This window comes from Odontesthes bonariensis, chromosome 3, assembly GCF_027942865.1.
Source record: "Odontesthes bonariensis isolate fOdoBon6 chromosome 3, fOdoBon6.hap1, whole genome shotgun sequence".
NCBI classification, from domain to species: Eukaryota; Metazoa; Chordata; class Actinopteri; order Atheriniformes; family Atherinopsidae; genus Odontesthes; species Odontesthes bonariensis.
The window spans coordinates 17,138,903-17,158,519 of NC_134508.1; the positions used below are offsets into that span (position 1 = coordinate 17,138,903).

At 42.3% G+C, this 19,617-nt stretch overlaps 1 protein-coding gene across 2 annotated transcripts; it reads left to right on the plus strand.

Moving 5' to 3' along the window:
* The first annotated feature begins 59 nt into the window (after nucleotides 1-59).
* On the plus strand, nucleotides 60-16,704 carry eif4ba (eukaryotic translation initiation factor 4Ba). Of its 2 annotated transcripts, XM_075460562.1 has the most exons (15): nucleotides 60-149; nucleotides 2,488-2,628; nucleotides 4,317-4,522; nucleotides 5,826-5,942; nucleotides 6,146-6,200; nucleotides 8,637-8,783; nucleotides 9,168-9,317; nucleotides 9,531-9,704; nucleotides 9,912-10,179; nucleotides 10,918-11,006; nucleotides 11,208-11,454; nucleotides 11,655-11,692; nucleotides 14,246-14,375; nucleotides 14,661-14,733; nucleotides 15,548-16,704. In XM_075460562.1, the coding sequence occupies exons 1-15, from the start codon at nucleotides 137-139 to the stop codon at nucleotides 15,623-15,625; spliced, it is 1,926 nt and encodes a 641-aa protein (XP_075316677.1). In that variant the 5' UTR covers nucleotides 60-136; the 3' UTR covers nucleotides 15,626-16,704. The 2 variants fall into 2 exon arrangements, with proteins under 2 accessions (XP_075316677.1, XP_075316678.1); XM_075460563.1 differs by lacking the exon at nucleotides 14,246-14,375.
* The last annotated feature ends 2,913 nt before the right edge of the window (nucleotides 16,705-19,617 follow it).

Consider the following 19,617-nt stretch of genomic DNA (forward strand, 5'->3'; position numbering starts at 1 on the left):
ATTCATCGAGTCTGAGCAGATGTGGGTCAGTAAGTAAACAAGGGAGGAGGTACAGGCCCGTGAACGACGATGCGCGCTCCCGACAATAAACCTCTGACGCCTTCATCCGGGTACTACAACGAACTCGCTCTCCAACATGGCGGCGTCAGGTGAGGTTTATGTGGGTGAACGATCTGGGTCGGTTAGAGAGAATTTCCGAGGGTTAAATCTCCAGACAGTTTAACAGATTAAGTATGAGGACGTCCGTTTTGTCGGCTTACTGATCTGCGTCGTTGTCTCGTGTCCATAAATACATTTTTCGAATGTTTTAGCCTGCTACAGACGAAGCTGGTTGCGGTAGGCGAATGAACGAAGCAACGACTTCTTCATCCCTGGACATTTTAACCTAAAAAGGACAAACGGGCTTTTCTTTTAAGAATGTTATGTCGGTGTTAGGTGTACAGACTTTTGAGCTTACTCATTATTACGTGTGCGAGGCAGTGGATGACATGATATCAAATGTTCCTAACTGCGTGCAGAACTGGCACATTGTATGTCAGTGGCGGAGCTCGCCGTGGCGCTCAGGGCAAAGAAGCGCCGGCGCAAGCGCGATTTGTGGAGGAGGGGTTGGGCCGACTAGTGCGGGCCGCCTGAAGAGTCTCCCCACGTGTGTCGCGTTGCTCCATGATATCGGTCTTTGATGAAATGGAACAGCTGAACTCGTCGGTTCGCATCCTAAACACTTTTCGTGAGCGTCTGAACTTCGACCTGTGTTTTCTAGCCGGCCAAGTCTTGCTCCGTTTATGGCGCACTTGGATCCTGGCGCTGCGACGTGCACTAGGCCCTAAAACCTAGCCAGCTAAGCAGGGATACTTCCCCCGTCAGCAGTCCTTTGCTGACTAAGCTCGCACAGGCATGGAGACAAAAGCGATCAGCGTAAATAGCAAGCCAACAATCTGTTTGCTTACAACTAACTGTAACCTCGTAGTTATGCTTATTTTTGTTTTGACATAAAAAAGAAACTCGATGACACATAAGTGCGATGCGCTGAGAAAACTGGTAGTGATATTATTTATGTACAAGCATGTGAGCCAATTTGTGAGGCTTATTTTATACAATGCCATCGTGTTGTTTTTTGAGAAATAGTAGTAAACAGCTACAGCTCGTTTTTCTCCCTCTCTGTGTACTGTAAAGAATGTCCTCAAAGCTATGTTTTTAACAATAAAGCTCCCAGTTAGCTCTGTGTGACCCTCTTTCTGCATCAGGCCGAAACACTTCTAACCTGTTGTATGATCTGTGTGAAGCCCCCTGGGCAACTGGAGCTAACTGTTGACATTCAAACACCATGGGGAATGTTCCATAATGAGCTCAAGCTGTTCCAGTCATGTATATTTAGTGACAAACGGTTGCATTGCAAATAATTGCAATCAATGATGTGCATTTCTCATGAGAGTAATGATATTTTGAGAATACATTCATACTTTTTGTACATTGAGTGGGGTGTTTGGTCCATACATCCACTTATAGATTAGTGTTGTTGGTGTGTTTTTCAAGTAGAATGACTTGATGCATATCAGACAAATTGCCACTCCCAAAATGTGTCCACTGTGGTGCTGGGATATTTGGCTTTCTGACAAAATCTATAACGCTCAAGGCAGTAGAAATTACTCAGGACTATAGCTCGTTGAGATGAGTGGCTAGTTGCACTACTTTTCCCCTCAACAGCCTTTAAACTATAGCAGAAGGAGGCTGCACAATGAAATGATCTCATTAAATGTGACATCGTCCCTTAAAACGATACATACAGCAAAAATTACATTGCTGTTAAGTTAATCTAATTTTATATACAGGTGAAGGGAAACAGAATGAATAAGCAGAATGATTGACGTTGGCTGTGATCAGGTAGTAATGTGATAATTGTGAACGTCCTAACGGTCACATGAATTGCAGGTTCAGACTCCCAAGAAACAATCTTTATAACGAGTCATGATTTGCAGATTAATAGTGTGAATATTTCACCGAAATCTTTGAGTCGAACGTGCTAACATTGTCTGACCTGCTGCAGAGTTTCAGTTGGACAGGCACACGACTCCCTGTGTGTGTTCTTTCAAACGGGAAAATAAGTGTTTGTGGCCCCCTTATCTGGCTTAGCTGGACAGCATCTTACTGCTCGGCTCTTAATTGTTTCTGCCTGCCTGAGAAACAGCTGTATGCATGAGTAAAGCTACACGCTCAAGCCTTTATTAAATCCACTTTTAATATATTAGTGCGTTATGATTCTTAATTTTACAGATGGGTAACCCTCGACTGTTTTGTTCCATTTCATTGTGAAAAGTTCAAGAAGGCAGTTTTCGACAGTCGAGGGTCTTTTGTTACACTAGCATCCTTTTCAAAGTTCAATACATCTTTCCATAGTCATTGCTTTTAAGACTTATATAAGCAACCGACCCGTGACTCATCAATTTCCCCTCTAAAGTTGACTCTGTACTGTGTGCATCTTCCCTCCAGCTAAAAAGAAGAATAAGAAGGGGAAGACCCTTACTCTGACTGACTTCCTGGCAGAGGACAGCGGAGGCAACCCCGCACCCCCCAGCTACCCGGCCAAGTCCACAAGCTGGGCTGATGAGACTGATGACCTGGACGGAGATGGTGAGCACACACCGACAGACACACAGACAAACAGAGTTTCAGGTGGGCCACAGTTAATGGTTATTTTACAAAAGAAAATTTCATGAATTTGAAAGTGAGTTCCAAAAAGCAGCAAGAGCTGAGTTAGGATGTCTTAACAGGCTTTGAGAACAGTGTGGATCATTAGTTGCTATTAGCGATGGCAATCACTAAAACTTTAAAAATACTGCGACTACTATTGATACTGCTTATTTATCTGGAACAAATGTGCTGTTACCAGTTTTCTGTTCGCTCTAAAAGAAAACAAAACAGATTAACTCCAGTCTTAAATATTTATTCCACAAGGCTCAACCCTATTCACTATACTGTGCTGTTGTTTCACTTTGTCTTTAAATGCAACAACAGAAACTTAAAATCGGAGGCAAATTTTATTGTAACTTGTGTGTGCGATTTGCATTTAAAGATCAAGTTGCTGTGGTTGCAATAATGAAGTGTCAATATAGTTCCAAAGAAAAGAAGATCCAGGTTGGGAGTCTTATGTGAAGGACAACAATCTCTGGAAGAGTTTGAACGTTGTGGGAAAGTCATCTTTGTATCACTCAGGCTATAGGTTTTTAGATGAGTTTGGAGAGATTAAAGTGCATTGAAGAATGCGATCAAACTGGTGGTGTTATCAAGATGTGTGGGCAAACTCATGACTGAATGTAAAATGAACAACTGGTTTGGCGGTAAGTGTAAAATGTCTTTGTCTAAATGTGTTGGGACAAAGTCGACTGGCATTTTTTTTTTTTACTCCTCTTACAAAGGTGTAAACCAGTTTACTCCAGTTTTCAGTTCAGTTCAGTCCTGTAATCCCGGATTGATGCTCCGCCTTGTTAAAATTAACTAAGCTGTGATTTGGCTATTTAAATTCCCATTATTGCAGTTGATGAAGTAATGCATGCAACGGGTGACATAAAAGTAATTTAGTTTTCAGCGTTTTATTGACCGATAAGACCCAATTAGGAATCAATTTATCTATTAGTCAAAAAATGTGTATGTTTGCGTGTGTGTATCAGAATATGTAAAAAGATGATAGTCTGTCTAGTTCTGCCTTTTTTTGCTGTAGAAAAAAAACTGTAGTTTGATGATAAGAGAGAACACCTTTTCTTTTATTTTAGATCATTCGTGTCACTGGCGCCATCGTCCAGAAAGCCCTGTCAGCTGAAATGCTAATGTAGAAATACTGCTGCCACCCTTAAAACTGCGTAACCTGAGTGTTTTCTTATGTAGATTTTCTGTTCAAACCCTTTTTTAAAAAACTTTTGAGTTTGAACCAGTGCTAATAAGCCATTCTAAACTGTTTACCTGTAAACACCTCACATTTGATGTTCTCCTGTTTTTGTATTACTGCTCATTGAGCAGCCACATCGAGCTAGAAATCATGTAAATGCGTTATTGTGGGTCTTTGTCTTTACATCGGGATGTCCAGAATGTTTCCATTGAAATGGATTACATGACTAAATGAGAATGAAGTGAAAAGGTTTCACTTTCAGATGAAAATAACTGTCAAACGTAGATATTCACAAAACGGTTTTGTTGTTGTCTCTATTCTATTGATTATTAATACTCCTGCATTTATTTTTATATGGAAATATATTGTTATAAAGGCTTAATACCAGCACGACAAGAACTGGAGCACTAATCATTAAAAATGCCTATTCCTCCAGTCTCGACATCGTGGCACACCGAGGAGGACTCGTACCGGGCACCAGCCATTGACCGCTCCATCCTGCCCACAGCCCCTCGCTCGGCTCGCGAGCCCAACATCGACAGGTCCAAACTCCCCCGTAGCCCGCCATACACGGCCTTCCTGGGCAACCTGCCCTACGATGTCACTGAAGACTCGATAAAAGACTTCTTCCGCGGCTTGGCAGTAGGTGCAACACACACATGCTAGAACACAAAAGGTGTGTTAGTCTTTCATTAGTCAGCTTTCATAAATCCTTTGTAAAGCAGCACAAACAGTGAAACTCAAGAAAAGGTTTCAGTTGCAGTTTGACTAGATGTGTAATACACAGTGAATCTGTCACTGTCTGGTAAAGAAAGAGAAAAGAAAAAAAGTCTCCACCTGTATTTAACTAAGCAAATGTTCTGGACCTGGTTCAGGTCTAAGTTCGGAGACATTTTGTGCCCAAAAAATGAGCTCAGCTGACTACATGAATAATTGTGAAAGAGTGGTTCTGGTAGCATGAGACATAATTTTCACGTGGATTGGCCACCTTGACCCCAATGAGAATCTTTGGGATGTGCTGTAGAAGAGTTTATGTTTATTTGACTCTCCCATCATCAGTTAAGCTTTTGGTTAAAAAAAAAAAAAAAAAAAATGAATGCAATACAATACTAGACCGGAACAAATGTCGTAACATTGTATGAGTTTATCACAACGATGCTGTTCATTTGGCACTCCTGTTGTTTCTATTGAAGGAAGACTTTTTTTTGTTGTTGTTTTTGGTTGTCTCTTTTTAGACGAGCTTAATTGGTCAGAATCTCGGATGCATAAAACCTCTTTGGTGTAAGCAGAACATGTGACAGAGCTTTTATTGCTGAAGAATAATCAGGTCTACAAAAGGACTCTAATGAGCTCCTTGGACTTCTTCAGACTTATACAGCACCCGTTGTGTGAAATGTCTCCAATCATACGAGGCAACTGAAGCTGGTAAAGATAGCAACAACAATATGATGGTTTGTCAGACAAAAGTTAATCTAGTGGTCTTGGTAAAGTCTTGACCTCGATAAATGCTGATCTAAGGCTCTTAAGTGCAGTTAATCGGACAGCTTATGTTACTCCAGTTTTATTGGCTCTTCATTTGTTGCCAGTCAGTTTTAGAAATGATTTGGAAGTCTAAGTGTGAGTTTTGGCGTTCTTTCCTTGGACAAGCACCACGCTGTATGTCTTGTCAAAGCCATAATTCTCACCCTGGAGCTTTCAGGTCATCTGACCAGAGAACGGCACTGGTCTCCCACACCTGATTTAAAACCCTTAGGGATTGCTCTCTTCAAACAATGGGACTGTCGCACTTTTAGTTTGAAAGGGTTTTAATTGGAATGTGCATTTCCTCTAGCCAATGGCTTCTTTCTTCATCTTGCTACTACCCAATGCTGAAGTCCATTTTCTGCGGCCCCTAATTGGAGAATGATGCGTTTCATTTGTAGCTGCTGTCCATCTCTGTTTTCAGATCAGTGCCGTACGTCTGCCTCGAGAGCCCAGTAACCCAGAGCGACTGAAGGGTTTTGGCTATGCTGAATTTGATGATGTCGACTCCCTCCTGCGGGCCCTGAGTCTCAATGAAGAGGTGAGATAAACAAGAAGAATAATTGCAGCTAAAACACGAGTTGCGTAACTATTTTTTGCGTGTTATGGAGTTTTCTTGTATTGCATAATTATTTTGATTATGTTTAGTCGAAATAAACAAAAAGGGTCTTTCTTAGAATAAGTAGATAAAATGAGAACTAACATTGTCCTCTCCTCTTCTGTGTTCCCTGTTTGGGCCATCAGAATCTGGGGAACCGAAGGATTCGTGTGGATATTGCTGACCAGTCTAATGATAAAGGTACATTTCTAGCTGATATGGGTTTTCTGAACAATTTGACTGAGTTAGGATGTCTTAACAGGCTTTGAGAACAGTGTGGATCATTAGTTGCTATTAGCGATGGCAATCACTAAAACTTGAAAAATACCACGACCTACTATTGATACTGCTTATTTATCTGGAACAAATGTACTGTTACCAGTTTTCTGTTCGCACTAAAAGAAAACAAATCAGATTAACTCCAGTCTTAACCCATTGGCGCCTAAAGCACCTGCAAAAAAGGCTGCTCAATGCCTCAGCCAGTTTTTAGAAAAGGTCCCCAATGCCTGAGGGTTTTTTTTTAACTAAAAACAATTCATTGAAAACACCTAAGAAAAATTCAATATCTCAGCCTCTGAAACACATAAAGACATGAAATAAGTTGCATTTTAAAGGTTAAATTCTCTGCTTTTATTCCGTCATGTTCATTCAGCATTAACACCAACACATTTTCATTAAAAAAATGAAAAAGATGAGTCAATACACACACACACAAACACACACACACACACACACACACACACACACACACACACACACGGCCACTACTACACAACACTACTTTCTCAGAGCGTGGTGCATGAAGCACTCGCGGTGCAGGGGGATATTGCACTGCCTGCATCCCATCAGTGTAGTCCCTGGGCGCTTGGTTTTCTCTTTGGCACACTCCCTGCAGGTCTTTCTCTTTTCACTGATCTTGGCCAGATCATGCCCAGCTGAAGCTGTAGATGTAGATGTCCACTGCAGGATCAGTGTTGTCTTGGAGATGTAGATATCTAAAAATATGAGTGAAGATTCAAAATTCAATTTTTTTTCGCTGGCTGGATTGTATTACTTTTTTTTTTTTTTATATCAATGTTGGACATTTGGTTCATGTAGTTTTGCTTTATGATTCAGGATAATACCCAATGCTGCTATTTATTATACTACTATTACTATACTGTTACTATACTATAACTAAATTATAATCATCATTACTATTATTATCATCATTATTATTATTATTATTATTATTATTAGTAGTAGTAGTAGTAGGCACCACTTCAGCTACATTACTGGCCATGATAGAGACGTCATTGCAAAATAATAATATCAGCAATAATAATGAATGATTAAAAAAACCCTGCAATATATCTTGCATTGTGCAGTTCTACTGTATACTTCAGTGACACGACTTCTAAAACATCATAGTTGTCATACTGCAGTAATTCGCACCGGGCTCTCTTTTATTTTTTTACATAAGGGCAACGCCACTCAAATAAGAATGAGAAGTCGTCAGAAGGAAGCGCAAGAATAAATAATTACCTCCAGATCATGTCGAAACGATCTCGTGCCATCACTCGGGCGACATTTGTCTGATACAGCCACTTGCTCTACCTCCAGTAATCCCGGCGAGTTGGTAGTTTGATTATTCCAAACGTTAGGCAGAGACCGATGAAAGATTTCATCTCCTGCTTTGACACGGGGCTCCACTTCGAGTTGGATGGTGTGTGGCCGCGCGCCTGATCCGCATATAAGTTTGTCTGTGTCAACAACATCCCAAACTTCATGAAAATATGCGAGAACACATCTAAAGGACTTGCATCTTCAGATATTGGCACCTTCAGCCCCGGTGTACGAGTAAACTTTTGTTGACGTCGGGTGCGAAATCCAGCGGACTTCCAGTCTACTTGAAAGCCAACAAATTCCTCGTTCTCATCCTCTCCAAACAAATTCTACTCCTGCTCTCTATCTAAGGGATCTTCCGGCAAATCTCCTACTATCTCTTCCTCTAATAAATTCTGTTGATCATTCCCTTCCAACTCCACATCACTTCCATCGCTGTCACAGTATGTCTCGTTAACCGCAGCGATTGTAGCCGAGCTGTCAAATTTGCTACAAACGCACTATTGCAGAACAGGCTATGACATTGTTTGACGTGTTATTGTCGACGAATCACATAACATATTTTTGGTCACATGGTCTTAAAAAATCGAAAACACCCACCTCATGTGTATTTGAACCAATTATTGTGCATTACATGCTGCATGTGTCTTGAAAATAATGATAAATGAACAATGTTGCGTTATGCAGCTACCGGCGTTAGGGACAATGTTGCGTTATGCAGCTACCGGCGTTAGGGACAATGTTGCGCTACGCAACATCTGGCGTCAATGGGTTAAATATTTATTCCACAAGGCTCAACCCTATTCACTATACTGTGCTGTTGTTTCATTTTGTCTTTAAATGCAACAACAGAAGCTTAAAATCGGAGGCAAATTTTATTGTAACTTGTGTGTGCGATTTGCATTTAAAGATCAAGTTGCTGTGGTTGCAACTCCCCTCTGCCTTTCTACTTGGCTAACATTCAGTTTCTCTTTATTTAGCCGATGTCTTCCCGTGGCTTTGAAACGTTTCTTAATTTTTCTCACATTTCAGAAAGAGACAGTGGACTCATGGGAGGCAGAGATCGGGGTGGTCGAATGGCAGACATGGGTCCTGACAAGACGGACAGCGACTGGAGAGCTCGGCCAAGTGCAGATGCCGATGATGGACCTCCGAAGAAGGATGATGCCTTTGGAGAAAGTAAGTCAGATATGTCTTAGCTTTTGATACCTACGGTATGTCTTCTGGAAAAAAAATAAAAAATATCTGGTAAGACTTTTCTGTTTACCTGTGATTGTTTGACTTTCTTTGAAAAAAAAAAAAAAAAAAAAGTGCTTTCAGTTTTTGGTGCCGATTTAAACAATGAAAAAAATCTAATATTTATAATATATTAGCAACTATTAATAAAAACAAACCCACTATTTGAAAATGGAAATTCTCCTAAATTTTAGGTTGAGGGTGCTTTTCAGCTGGGAAGCATGTGTTTTTTATATACAATGTTGTCTTGATTCACTCCATTGGATTAACTAGCAGAAGAATCCAGATGTCCTCTCAGGTGGATTTGTTGTTGTTGTCCTGTTGCAGGATCACGGGACCGTTACGAATCAGATCGTGGCCCGCGGCGTGACAATGATCGTTACGAAGGAGGGCGAGACCGCTACCGGGATCGCTTTGAGGACAGGGACCGTAGAGATCGCTACGACGACAGGGATCGTAGAGACTTCGATAGAGGAGGTGAGTTGTTGTCCTCATGAGGGTGTCTGTTTCACACAAGTCTCCTCTTGTTCTTTGACTGGTTTCCAATCTTTAAATTCACATTTCAACATTCTCATCCGTTGTGACCGCCCGTTAGCCTGGCTCCATGGTATATTAGGCATGTTGTTGCATTTTCCGTTTACAGCATTATGTCCCTTAAATTCTTCTTTTTGTCTCCTGTTGTCTTTCTAGGTTTTGATTCCCGTGGCGGCAGCAGCAGCGGAGGAGGTCGTCGAGCCTTCGGTAGTGGCTTTCGCCGAGATTATGATGATAATCGGGGTAGCAGTGATCGTTACGGTGACCGGGATCGTTACGGTGACCGGGAGGAGCGGTACGAAAAACGAGAGGAGAGGCGTGACGATAGAGGTGAGGACTCCATATACAGATGCAGTATTTATCAGATCATCTGAATAAATCAATATTTACTCTACGCTATTATAATGTGCATGAGGAGTCAATTAAAGTTACTTCAAGTACTGACCTATTTTCACACTGCTCACCTGATCTCCCGATAGTCGCAGTCACACCATCTTTTCATTTTGGAGACTTTGATCATTTCTGTCCTCTCCGCAGCTCCTCAGCAACGACCCAAGTTAAACCTGAAGCCCCGTAGTGTACCAAAAGAGGAGGAAGCTCCCGCCAGCAGCGGTGGTACTTCCCCAGCTGCTGCTGCTCCAAGCTCCGGCAGCAGGGCCTCGTCCATCTTTGGTGCAGCTAAACCTGTTGACACAGCGGCCAAGGAGAGGGAGGTGGAGGAGAGGCTGAAGAAAGAGGAAGAGAGGCTGCAGAGGCAGCTGGAGGAGGACAAAGGCCGGGCACCTGAGAGAAAGTTGAGAGACAGGTCAGTGAGCGACCACTAACGTGTGAATGTTTCTGTTTTATCCAACCCTCATGGAGACGAATAAAGTGTTTGCCTTTTTCTTTTAAACTGTAAGTCTGTATTTTATGAGCTCAAAAATGAGAATTGACAGTAGTGGAATGTGCAAAAGCTTTTTTTTCTTTTCTTTTTTTGTTGTCAGCTCTGTCTTATTGATGAAATGGGACATTTTTCTTGACTTTACCTGGCAGATCCCTTGAAGGTCTGAATGTTTTTAGCACGTTTAAGATCCACCCACAGATTTTTTTATTTTTTTTTAATTTTTTTATGACTAAATCATGAGACCGTCAGGACTGCTCTAAAGGCTTTAGCTCAGAGAAGGATTTTGATACACTGTGGAACACTGATGTTGATGCCTGACTACTTTCAGGTTTAGTCTCTTTCGGACGCAGATGCTCAAATGCCAATGAGTCAGTTAAGGCCTATAAAGTCACTCAAGGTTTGGTGCTCAGTAGTCTGACCCCCAAAAAGTTTCACATCTTTTAGTTGCAGTGTTGTTGTTTTTTTTGTTTTTTTTCTATTTTTGAAGTAAAAAATGTATTGAACTTTATCATGTAATTCTTCGGTGTCAGTCTGCCGAAGGGATTGTTTACTACACCCTGCTGTTTCTGCTATTTATAATGCTGGAATAGTTTTTACAATGATGATGCTAAAGATAATGTTTTTGGTGAAGAACTTTGAGGTTTTTCTCCTGTATTCCAGGGACCCAAGCTGGCGCAATGAGGAAACTCCCGCTGAGCGATCCCGCACAGGAAGTGAGTCTTCACAGCAAGGAAGCTCCTCTGGAAGAGGTGAGATACTTCTGTCACCCTGGCACACTAGTTTAATCTAGTAAAACTGAAAGCAAAAGTTTTGCGGTTGTTTGTTGTTGTTTGTCCGACATTAAAGTTTAGAATAATTCTCTGTTTTCAACACGAACCCCTGGACATCTCGGGACCTTTTTGGGGCTGAAAAATACTTCTATTTGTTTTTTTTTAATTGTTTTCCACCAGGGTCAAGGTGTCAAGAGCGCTCTGGGGAGAATGAGGTTTTCTCTGGCAGAGAAACCTCCCCTGTGCCCTCACCACGGCCCTCCTCCACCAGCTCCTCCAAAGAGCCGCTGAAAGTGATGCCTGCTCCTCCTCCCAAGGAGAACGTATGGGCCAAAAGAAGTGCAGTGAGCACAGGCTCAAATGATGGCGATGGACGACCCCCAGTCTCTCCGGTCTCCCCAGGTGGTTCAACTCCTCCTAAGTTCAGGTAAGAGCTCAGCTGGAAAATACCAGGAGAGTGATGCTTAGAATGAGAAATTGGGAGAAAAAAAAGTGCTCGCTATGCACAATGACAGAACAAAGCTTTCAAACTCAGAATTAGCACTACAGGCTTGTAGATGTTTTTGTTTTTATTTTAAACGTGTCTTTTATACTTTTTCCCTGACTATTTTTTTCCTTTCCGTTTAGTTCTTCAAGTTCTGCAGATGAAAGAGGATCTGGAAAGGGTAAGCCCTGCCATTGAGCGCTGAACACAATAAGCAATCCGTCCCCAACTGCCTCGGGCAATACATGGTACTCTTCAGTGGTTGAAGTTTCATCAACAGCCATGTGCTTATAATTGGGGAGTGCCAAAACATCACACTCGAGCATCATTAGTGCTTCAGTCCTCGTTGTTGCCCTCATCAGGCTCCACACAGTGGCTATTTTAATCCTTATTGGAGTCGCTATCAGGTTCTTCTCTGCATTGTCTAATGCTGCTCAAGCTTTGATTACTGTGTTGTTCTTTATAAGTCTCAGTTGCACCTGCTCATATGTGCTTTGAACCAGCAGCCAGTGTTAGTATTATGGGTATTCAAAATCCTGTTCAAACTCTTTGTAGTTTACTTGCCGTGATAATCTTCTGGCTTCCTTATTACTTTCCAACACTGCGAGTCAGTTGTGAATTAAAGACATACTATGCAACTTTTTCATGGTCATAAAATTGCTTGGCAATCATCAGTTTGCTTGGCTGACCCGTTCTGATGAAAACGGTGACATTTCCATCTCCATCTGGTGGCCCTAGCCCGAAACAGCGCTTGCAACTTTGCCTGTGGCGCCGCGTGCTTTGTTTATCTCTGGAAGTCTCGCGACACACGAGAGCCAAGAACTACTGCTTCACGGCAGGTCGTAAAGGGCTCTGAGCCGAGCCAGGTAGCCTGATAGACACACCCCCTCTCCATTAGCTGTCGATGGCTAAATTGAATGCGGTTAGCTTCTAGAGTTGTAATATAGTTTGTAATAGATATCGTGATGGCAGAACCACTGCTACTTGCCCGTCTGACCGCTGAGTCACCCAGAGCCAGCGATTCAGCGGTCAGACGGGCAAGTAGCGAATCCATGCCAACTCAGAGCTTTTTAAGTTTCGATTCTGTCTCGTGACTTGAGGAGCGAGCGCCCAGTAGGCAGCTACAGGCTCGGTTAGGGTGGCTTCATGCAGTCGTTGAAGTCCTTGTACAGTCGTTGAAAAATAATCATTTAGTGATATAGGGAGGGCAAGATCATTCCATGTTGTTTACTTGTAGGTCTAAACTCAGCATTGCCTCACCTAATGCTACCACATTTGTCGCTGTGTAAATGCACACACTAGCTGTTGTGTCTGGCTTTCAGATAAAATGGCATTGAATTATTACTTGACAACAATAAATGAATGAACTTGTAGCCGTAGGCTGCTCTTTGATTTATCAAAATGAATTGATAAATGGGACAAAAAAAGGCGAGGCGCATAGCCACTAAACGGCGGGTCTAAAGTCGGAAAATTCGAACTGATACAACTTTCAGGTCCCTCCCCCAACCTCTAACAAGCTCCGAATCGCCCTCCAAACCCCGCCCCCTCTGTGGACGAGGTTGTGCACGTGAGTTCACACCAGTGTGAGCGCACACAAGCTGGGGCAGACTCACGCTCAGCAGCGTGTGCACAAGCTGTGATTGACAGGTAGGATTCCTCCACCCTAACTTGATTGGTTAAAAACAGCCGGGAGCGCTCGGTTTTTGCAAGCATGATTACAGGCTTCAGAGGGAGCTACAGATTTCGTTATTTTTCCTAAACAGCCTATTTAATATTCTACTTCCAGAATCCCATGACAGTTCAAGCTAATATGACTAAAAAAAGTTGCCGACCGCAGCTTTAAGTGATTCAAGTGGTCCGTATAACTCAACTCCCCTCCTCGAAATGATTAAATCAGCCCGGATTGCCCAAAAAGATTCGAGTTAAGCATCTCTACTTCTCCAACTCTCTGCCAGTGTCTTGAAAAATAAACCGTAAATTGCCTCTGGTGGCCGGGTTTACGACAGTCTGGCTAGACTGTCGCCTATTTGCTACGGAGCTCCCCCTACAGCTTTGGGTTGTGTATTGCATGGTAAACAAACCCCATATTACTGAGCCCTGCTTTAAGTCGACTCTCCCCGTCACTTATGACCATGGCTCAGCTGATAAAGTGGCCATCCTAAAAGGGGAAGGTTTGAGATTTAATCCTCCTCCACATTTATTTTTCCTTCTGTCTGGATATTAAGGTGTCATTCGTAGCGAATAGTTGAGGTGGCGTCTTCTGATGGAAGTCAAGCGCACAGATGCCAAATCCATTTCTTTTGTTTTGCTATCTGTTTGTAAACCATATGCATGGATTTACATGACTTTAGCACTGCTGCAGAGACGTTGTTATGCCCACAGATGATGATCCTCTCGGGCCAATCTGTGTAACAATCCCAACCTCTGTCTGAAATTGGATCAAATCCTTAAGAAATTTTGAGTCTGAAACTCGAGAAGTCTGTCAAAATGTGAAAACATCAGACACCCTTCTGCACATTTTTCAAACCTAAATCAAATTTGAAAAGTGGTTGCTTTGTTGTACAAGGCAGCTTGTAATCTTGCAGTTGTGCACCTCTCATTTGGCCCTACTTCAGTGACTAACACAATTTGAATCCAACACATTGCTTGTGACGCTGCAGTGTGTTGTGAGTGTAGTCTACTGTAGCGAGTCCACCTTCCTCCCTTCACTCAACTGTCTGGCTTCTCCTTTAAGATGAGAACAAGGCTGATGGTGTGCGTCGGGACCGGGGGCCCCCGCGGGCACGAGGGGGACCAGCAGGGACTGGAGCTGGGCGGGGCCGAGGAGAGGAGCCCAACAAAGACCGAAGAAAGGAGGCAGACAGGTCAGCCATCCAAAGCAAGCACCTCCAAAGTTCTTGATGAGGCAGGCAGGACATTTTCTGGGCATCTGTAAAGAGTGGCCTACTCTCAGGATTACATGACTGATGATGGATCTCATTGTGTCTGGAGTTGTGCACATTAGGAAGTGGAGAACACCTGCAGACAAGACTGAGCAGATCCTGTGGTGCCGTATTGTGGTGTCTCGAATCTGTACTCTGAGGACTCAGAGCAAGGGTTAACTGTTTCAACACTGATATGTTCTAACCCCTTGTTCATTGTGATTGTAGAAAGGACAACAGAAGAGACCGAGACTCCAGACCACCTCCAGAGCCAAAGAAATACGAAGAAACCCCAACCCCTGTAAGTGCTTTCCAGGGGAACTTAGGCCCACTCCCAATTCAAGTGGCAGTTGTCCTCTAGGCCTTTTAGCTTGGGTTTTGGGGGCGATTTGAATGGCTTGATAGCCACCACTCCTTGATTTACAAAAGAAAGACACTTGGCCTCCACAAAATGGAGGGGCAAGGCAAGTTTATTTGTAGAGTACAATTCGTACACAAGGCAATTCAAAGTGCTTTAGAGCTACATAAAATCACAAGAAGGCAAATAAAATCATTCCAAAAAACATAAAAAGTAATCATTAATTAATTTGAAAGTGAAGAGTGCAGATAAAATACTTTCAGTTGTCATATGTACAGCTAAATAGAACTGTTTTCAGGCTGTATTTAAACATTGTCAGAGTTGAGGCCTTTCTCACATCTTCTGGAAGACTGTTCCAGGTTTTAGGAGCATAAAACTGAAACGCAGCCTCACCTTGTTTAGTCCTGACTCTGGCTGTTTTAAAGTCTATTCTCTGAGCGACAGGAAGCCAGTGCAGGGACCTGAGCACTGGACTAATATGGTCGTATTTCCTGGTTCTAGTCAGGACTCGAGCAGCAGCGTTCTGGATGTACTTTAGTAGGGCCAAAATTCACCTTAAGTTTAGTTTGATTTTCCAACAGTATTCATAGAGCGTCTTGTTTGTTTTGCTAGTGTTCACCCTGTATATTGTGTAAAACATTTTTACTTTGCGCATATCAGTCCACTCCCCTTAAATTGTTACACGATCCTTAAGGTTTATTTCTACACTCCAAGCTACTTAAGTGATTGATTTGCTTGTTGTTTGTGATTTCTTTAGAAGTTCAGCTCAGCCAGCAAGTACGCCGCATTGCTAATGGACGGAGACCAAGGAGACGACGCAGAGGACGTTGAATAAAGAAAATGCTGAAACAAGGCCTGAGAGTACAAGACGGGGAGTAAATTACAAACTTAAAAAAAAGAAAAAATAATTCCACATAGCTTATGAAAATTCTCCTGACACAGAAGTGGCTCTGGGGAGGGGAGATGCCACTCCCTCCCTCCTTTTCTTCTGCAATCCTATCCTTTACTTTCAAAACCCACCCACCCACGCATCCCTCCTCCCCCGCCCCACCTTCAGGACTTTTCAGGTTCTAAAGAATAGTCACATACTGGACTTGTTTTAAATAAAAAAAAAAGAAAAGAGAGAAAAACAGCTGACACATGGAATAATGTTGGATAACATTGAATTAATTGTAATAAATAAATGGAAAAGTGGGGAAACATGAATTTTGTATGTTTGTGGATTAGTCTTGGTGAGGTGGTATGTAATGACAGAAGATGTAGTTTACTAAGTGGCGCCTTTTTTAATTATCTGTGTTTGACTTGCATACTTCATAGACAAATGCTTAAAAGGTTTATTACAAGCCATTTGTACCTAGGAAATCATTTGGGATTATCAAATCAATCTTAGCAAATCGATTGATGATCCCTGTCTTTCCGTGCTAACACACATGGATGTCGAGACTTGGCTATTCATTTGCAGACCTTTGCCAATCATTTATTCACTCTTCGGCATATTTGTTAGATTAATGTATTCTCAGTTGGGCTGACTCGCAGTCTTTTGAGAGGGGACTAATATGTTGACGGCAGAGATGTGAGATTTACTCACATCTCTGCGTCTAGATTGAAAGAAAAGCAACCTCCACGATTCTCACTAAGAAGCCATCAAGTGTCATTTCTGTTCTCCCCTGTCGTACAGATGTCCCTCTGTTGCTACACTTTCAGACAACGTAATCGCATGAAATAAAGCCCCACAATGGTTTGTTCCCAGCCATGTAATAGATTGTCCGCAGCTGTCTGAATCATTTACTCTTTATACATACCTCGAATTGGGAAAGCGTAGACTTTCCCATCGAAGAGTTTGCGGAATTCCATGAAATTACATGAACTTGTCTTCCAGTTTTCAATAAATTGGGGTGATTATGTACATTCAAATAGTATGTGGTCATTGTTTATGTAGGTGTTTGTGGAATGATTCAGACCAGCGATTCTCATTTAAAGCATATTTTTGCGCTTAGTAGCTTTCACAGGCGAGCCCATCGTTTCAGGAGTTCCTCTTTCATGGCTCTTATGAAGCTCAGTTCACTGAACACAACGGAACCATGGAAGCTGCTGTTTGGATCCCGGTAAGCTGCACCAGGAGACTTTCATATGCACCAACGGAGTACTTTTCTCTAACCATTCTCCTGGTGTGGTCTCGGAGGCAGACGGGTCTTCGGTGTTTCTTCAGTCTCGGTCCCCTGCTGAGGTCCAGGTGACAGCTGGTGATTATGCTGCTGAGCCTTACATACACACTCACTCACAAACACACACACACAGACTATGCAAGATGGGGTCTCCACTTTTTGCAAGTGAGCCATTCTTCACAGCAGACACTAGTGATTGATAGTAGTGGTTTGTGTTGGTGGAGATATAAATTTAGGAGACCTGCAAACTAACCCCAGTTCCAAAAAAGTCTGGATGCTTTGTAATTTCCCAGCTTGGGATCAATAAAGTATATCCATCTCAAATGTGAATGAAAAAGAATGCAATGATTTGCAAATCTAAATATTTAATTCACAATGGAACATAAAACACCAAATGTTTATAGTGAGACATCTTACTTTTTCACTGATGAATACCATATTTGATAGCAACACCATTGTTTACCACTGTGTTGCATATCCTCTTTCTACAAACAGATCGTAAATGTCAGAACAGAGACCAGTTGCCGGACTCTTAGGAGAGGAATGTTGTCCCATTCTTGTTTGTTATAGGACTCTAGTTGCTCCACAGTCCTGGGTCTTCTGTGTTGTATTTTGTGTTTCATAATGCACCGAATGTTTTTCAGTTGGTGAAAGGTCTGGACTGCTGACAGGTCTGTCCAACACCTGGACTCTTCTACAACAAAGCCATGCTGTTGTTATAGATGTAGTATGCATATTAGTGTGTATAAATTGCCTACGACTGAAGCTCTACTAATCTATAATAGAATGTTATTTTGATACAGCACTTTAGCTATAGTAAATCCACCATGTAAAAATTTTTAATGAAATATGCCTAAATGAGCGAGTATCATTTTGTTGATATAGCAGAGAACAAAATCTTGGAAAAATAAAATAATGTAAATAAGTGAAAGTTTAAAGTACTTAGACTTGAGTATCTCAGTCGTAGTCTTCACATTTAACACTGATCAGCCACGACATTCAAACCACTGACAAATAAAAAGAGTGAAACTGCTCATTTTGTTACAATGCAATGCCCTGCTGGGAAAATCTGCATCCTGGCATTCTCGTGAATGTTATTTTGCCCCCAACCTAACCTTTTTTCCAGAACAGTCACGGCCTCCAAATGTCAACAGTGCTTCCCTGCAACAGCAAGCCTCCCCAAGCAGGACAGCAATGGACCCCTCAAAAACTGCTTAACAAAGCCTCGAAGAACACAACAAAGAGTCTGAGGTGTTCACCCAGCCACCAAACTCCTCAGATACTAATCAGATGGCATCTCTGGGAAGCGAGCCTGAGCCATAATGACCCAACATCACGGCCGACAGGGCCCAAAGAATCCAATTCTGGTACAATACTCCCCAGGAACATCATCAGATGATCTTTGCCCACACTTTGAATGAGAATGACCTACACAATATTAGTTGGGTAATTATATTGTGTAAATGCCACTATATTTCAGTGGCAAATTGCACCACTGGTACAGGAGGTCATCCCTGCCTACCGCAATAACTCTTTACAAAGACTTTTTTTTTTACAGTCCTGTATTATTGATGAATTCATTTGAAAACTTTAGAAATACAATGACGTATTATTCAAATGTAGGACTCTTGAAATATAGCGCTTCAGTAAAAACAGTGCTGCATCTCAGAGGTTCAGGATACAGACACCCAATCAACCCATCACCAGGCCCCACCCCTGCTGCGATGTGTTACAGCAGCTGATCCACACAGGAGGCTCCGTCCTTCCTCCACTTGAAGCCACAACATGAGTGGAGCTTGTGTCACAAGATTTATCAAGTGGCCATTTTGATATAAAGTGTATATGTCTATCTGCTGACATCTACATTAGAACTGAAACACAGAAATGTACCACAACTGAAAGTTCTCACTTACCCATGTTGATGCTTTGCAGCCTAATATAGCACTCAGTCATGGATTTGTCTCAGTATTCAACCAAAGACTGCTTTGTACAGCCCGACTAGGGGCTAAAAACATGGTTGGAGAAAGAGCTTTTTGTTAGAGACTTTACTCTCGCAACCCTAAAACCTCCAGCTTACAGTTTTGCCTGGGGAACCCACATACTGCTATGTGCGAGTTACAGAGAAGGAGCGCTACAGTCTGAAGGAATTCACTCGGGCAGTGTATTGCAGATCTCAGATTTAAGTACAGAGCCTATCGTTGTTTTCATTTCAGTGGGGAGAGAGCAGAGCGGGAATAAGGAGCATTAATACAGATGTCATGTGCTCTATTGAACAGGGTGTTTGAGCTAATTACATTTAGAATTTCTGCAATCAAGGCAGATGCAATGATCTAAAAAAAAAAAAAGAAAGACAGAAAAAATAGATACCTTGCCCGTTACTCAATAAAAACCCAGGCAAGCAGACAGCTTCTTCTGCTTGAGTCACTTGCTCTGAGAGTTGAGAGGAGGGAAAACTGGGACCAGTGATATCAAGCCTACAGTGTTTTCTCTTGTGCAAAGTTACAGAAACTGGAGGAATGACGTTTGTGAAAAGAGTTCTGTCGAATCACTCCCCCATGAGGAAGAAGAAGAGTGAGAGAGGGGCTACAGTGAAGCCAAAGGAAAGGGGAAGGGCCTGACATCAACAAGCCAAAACAGCTGCCCTCTTCTCCTCTGTGGAGAG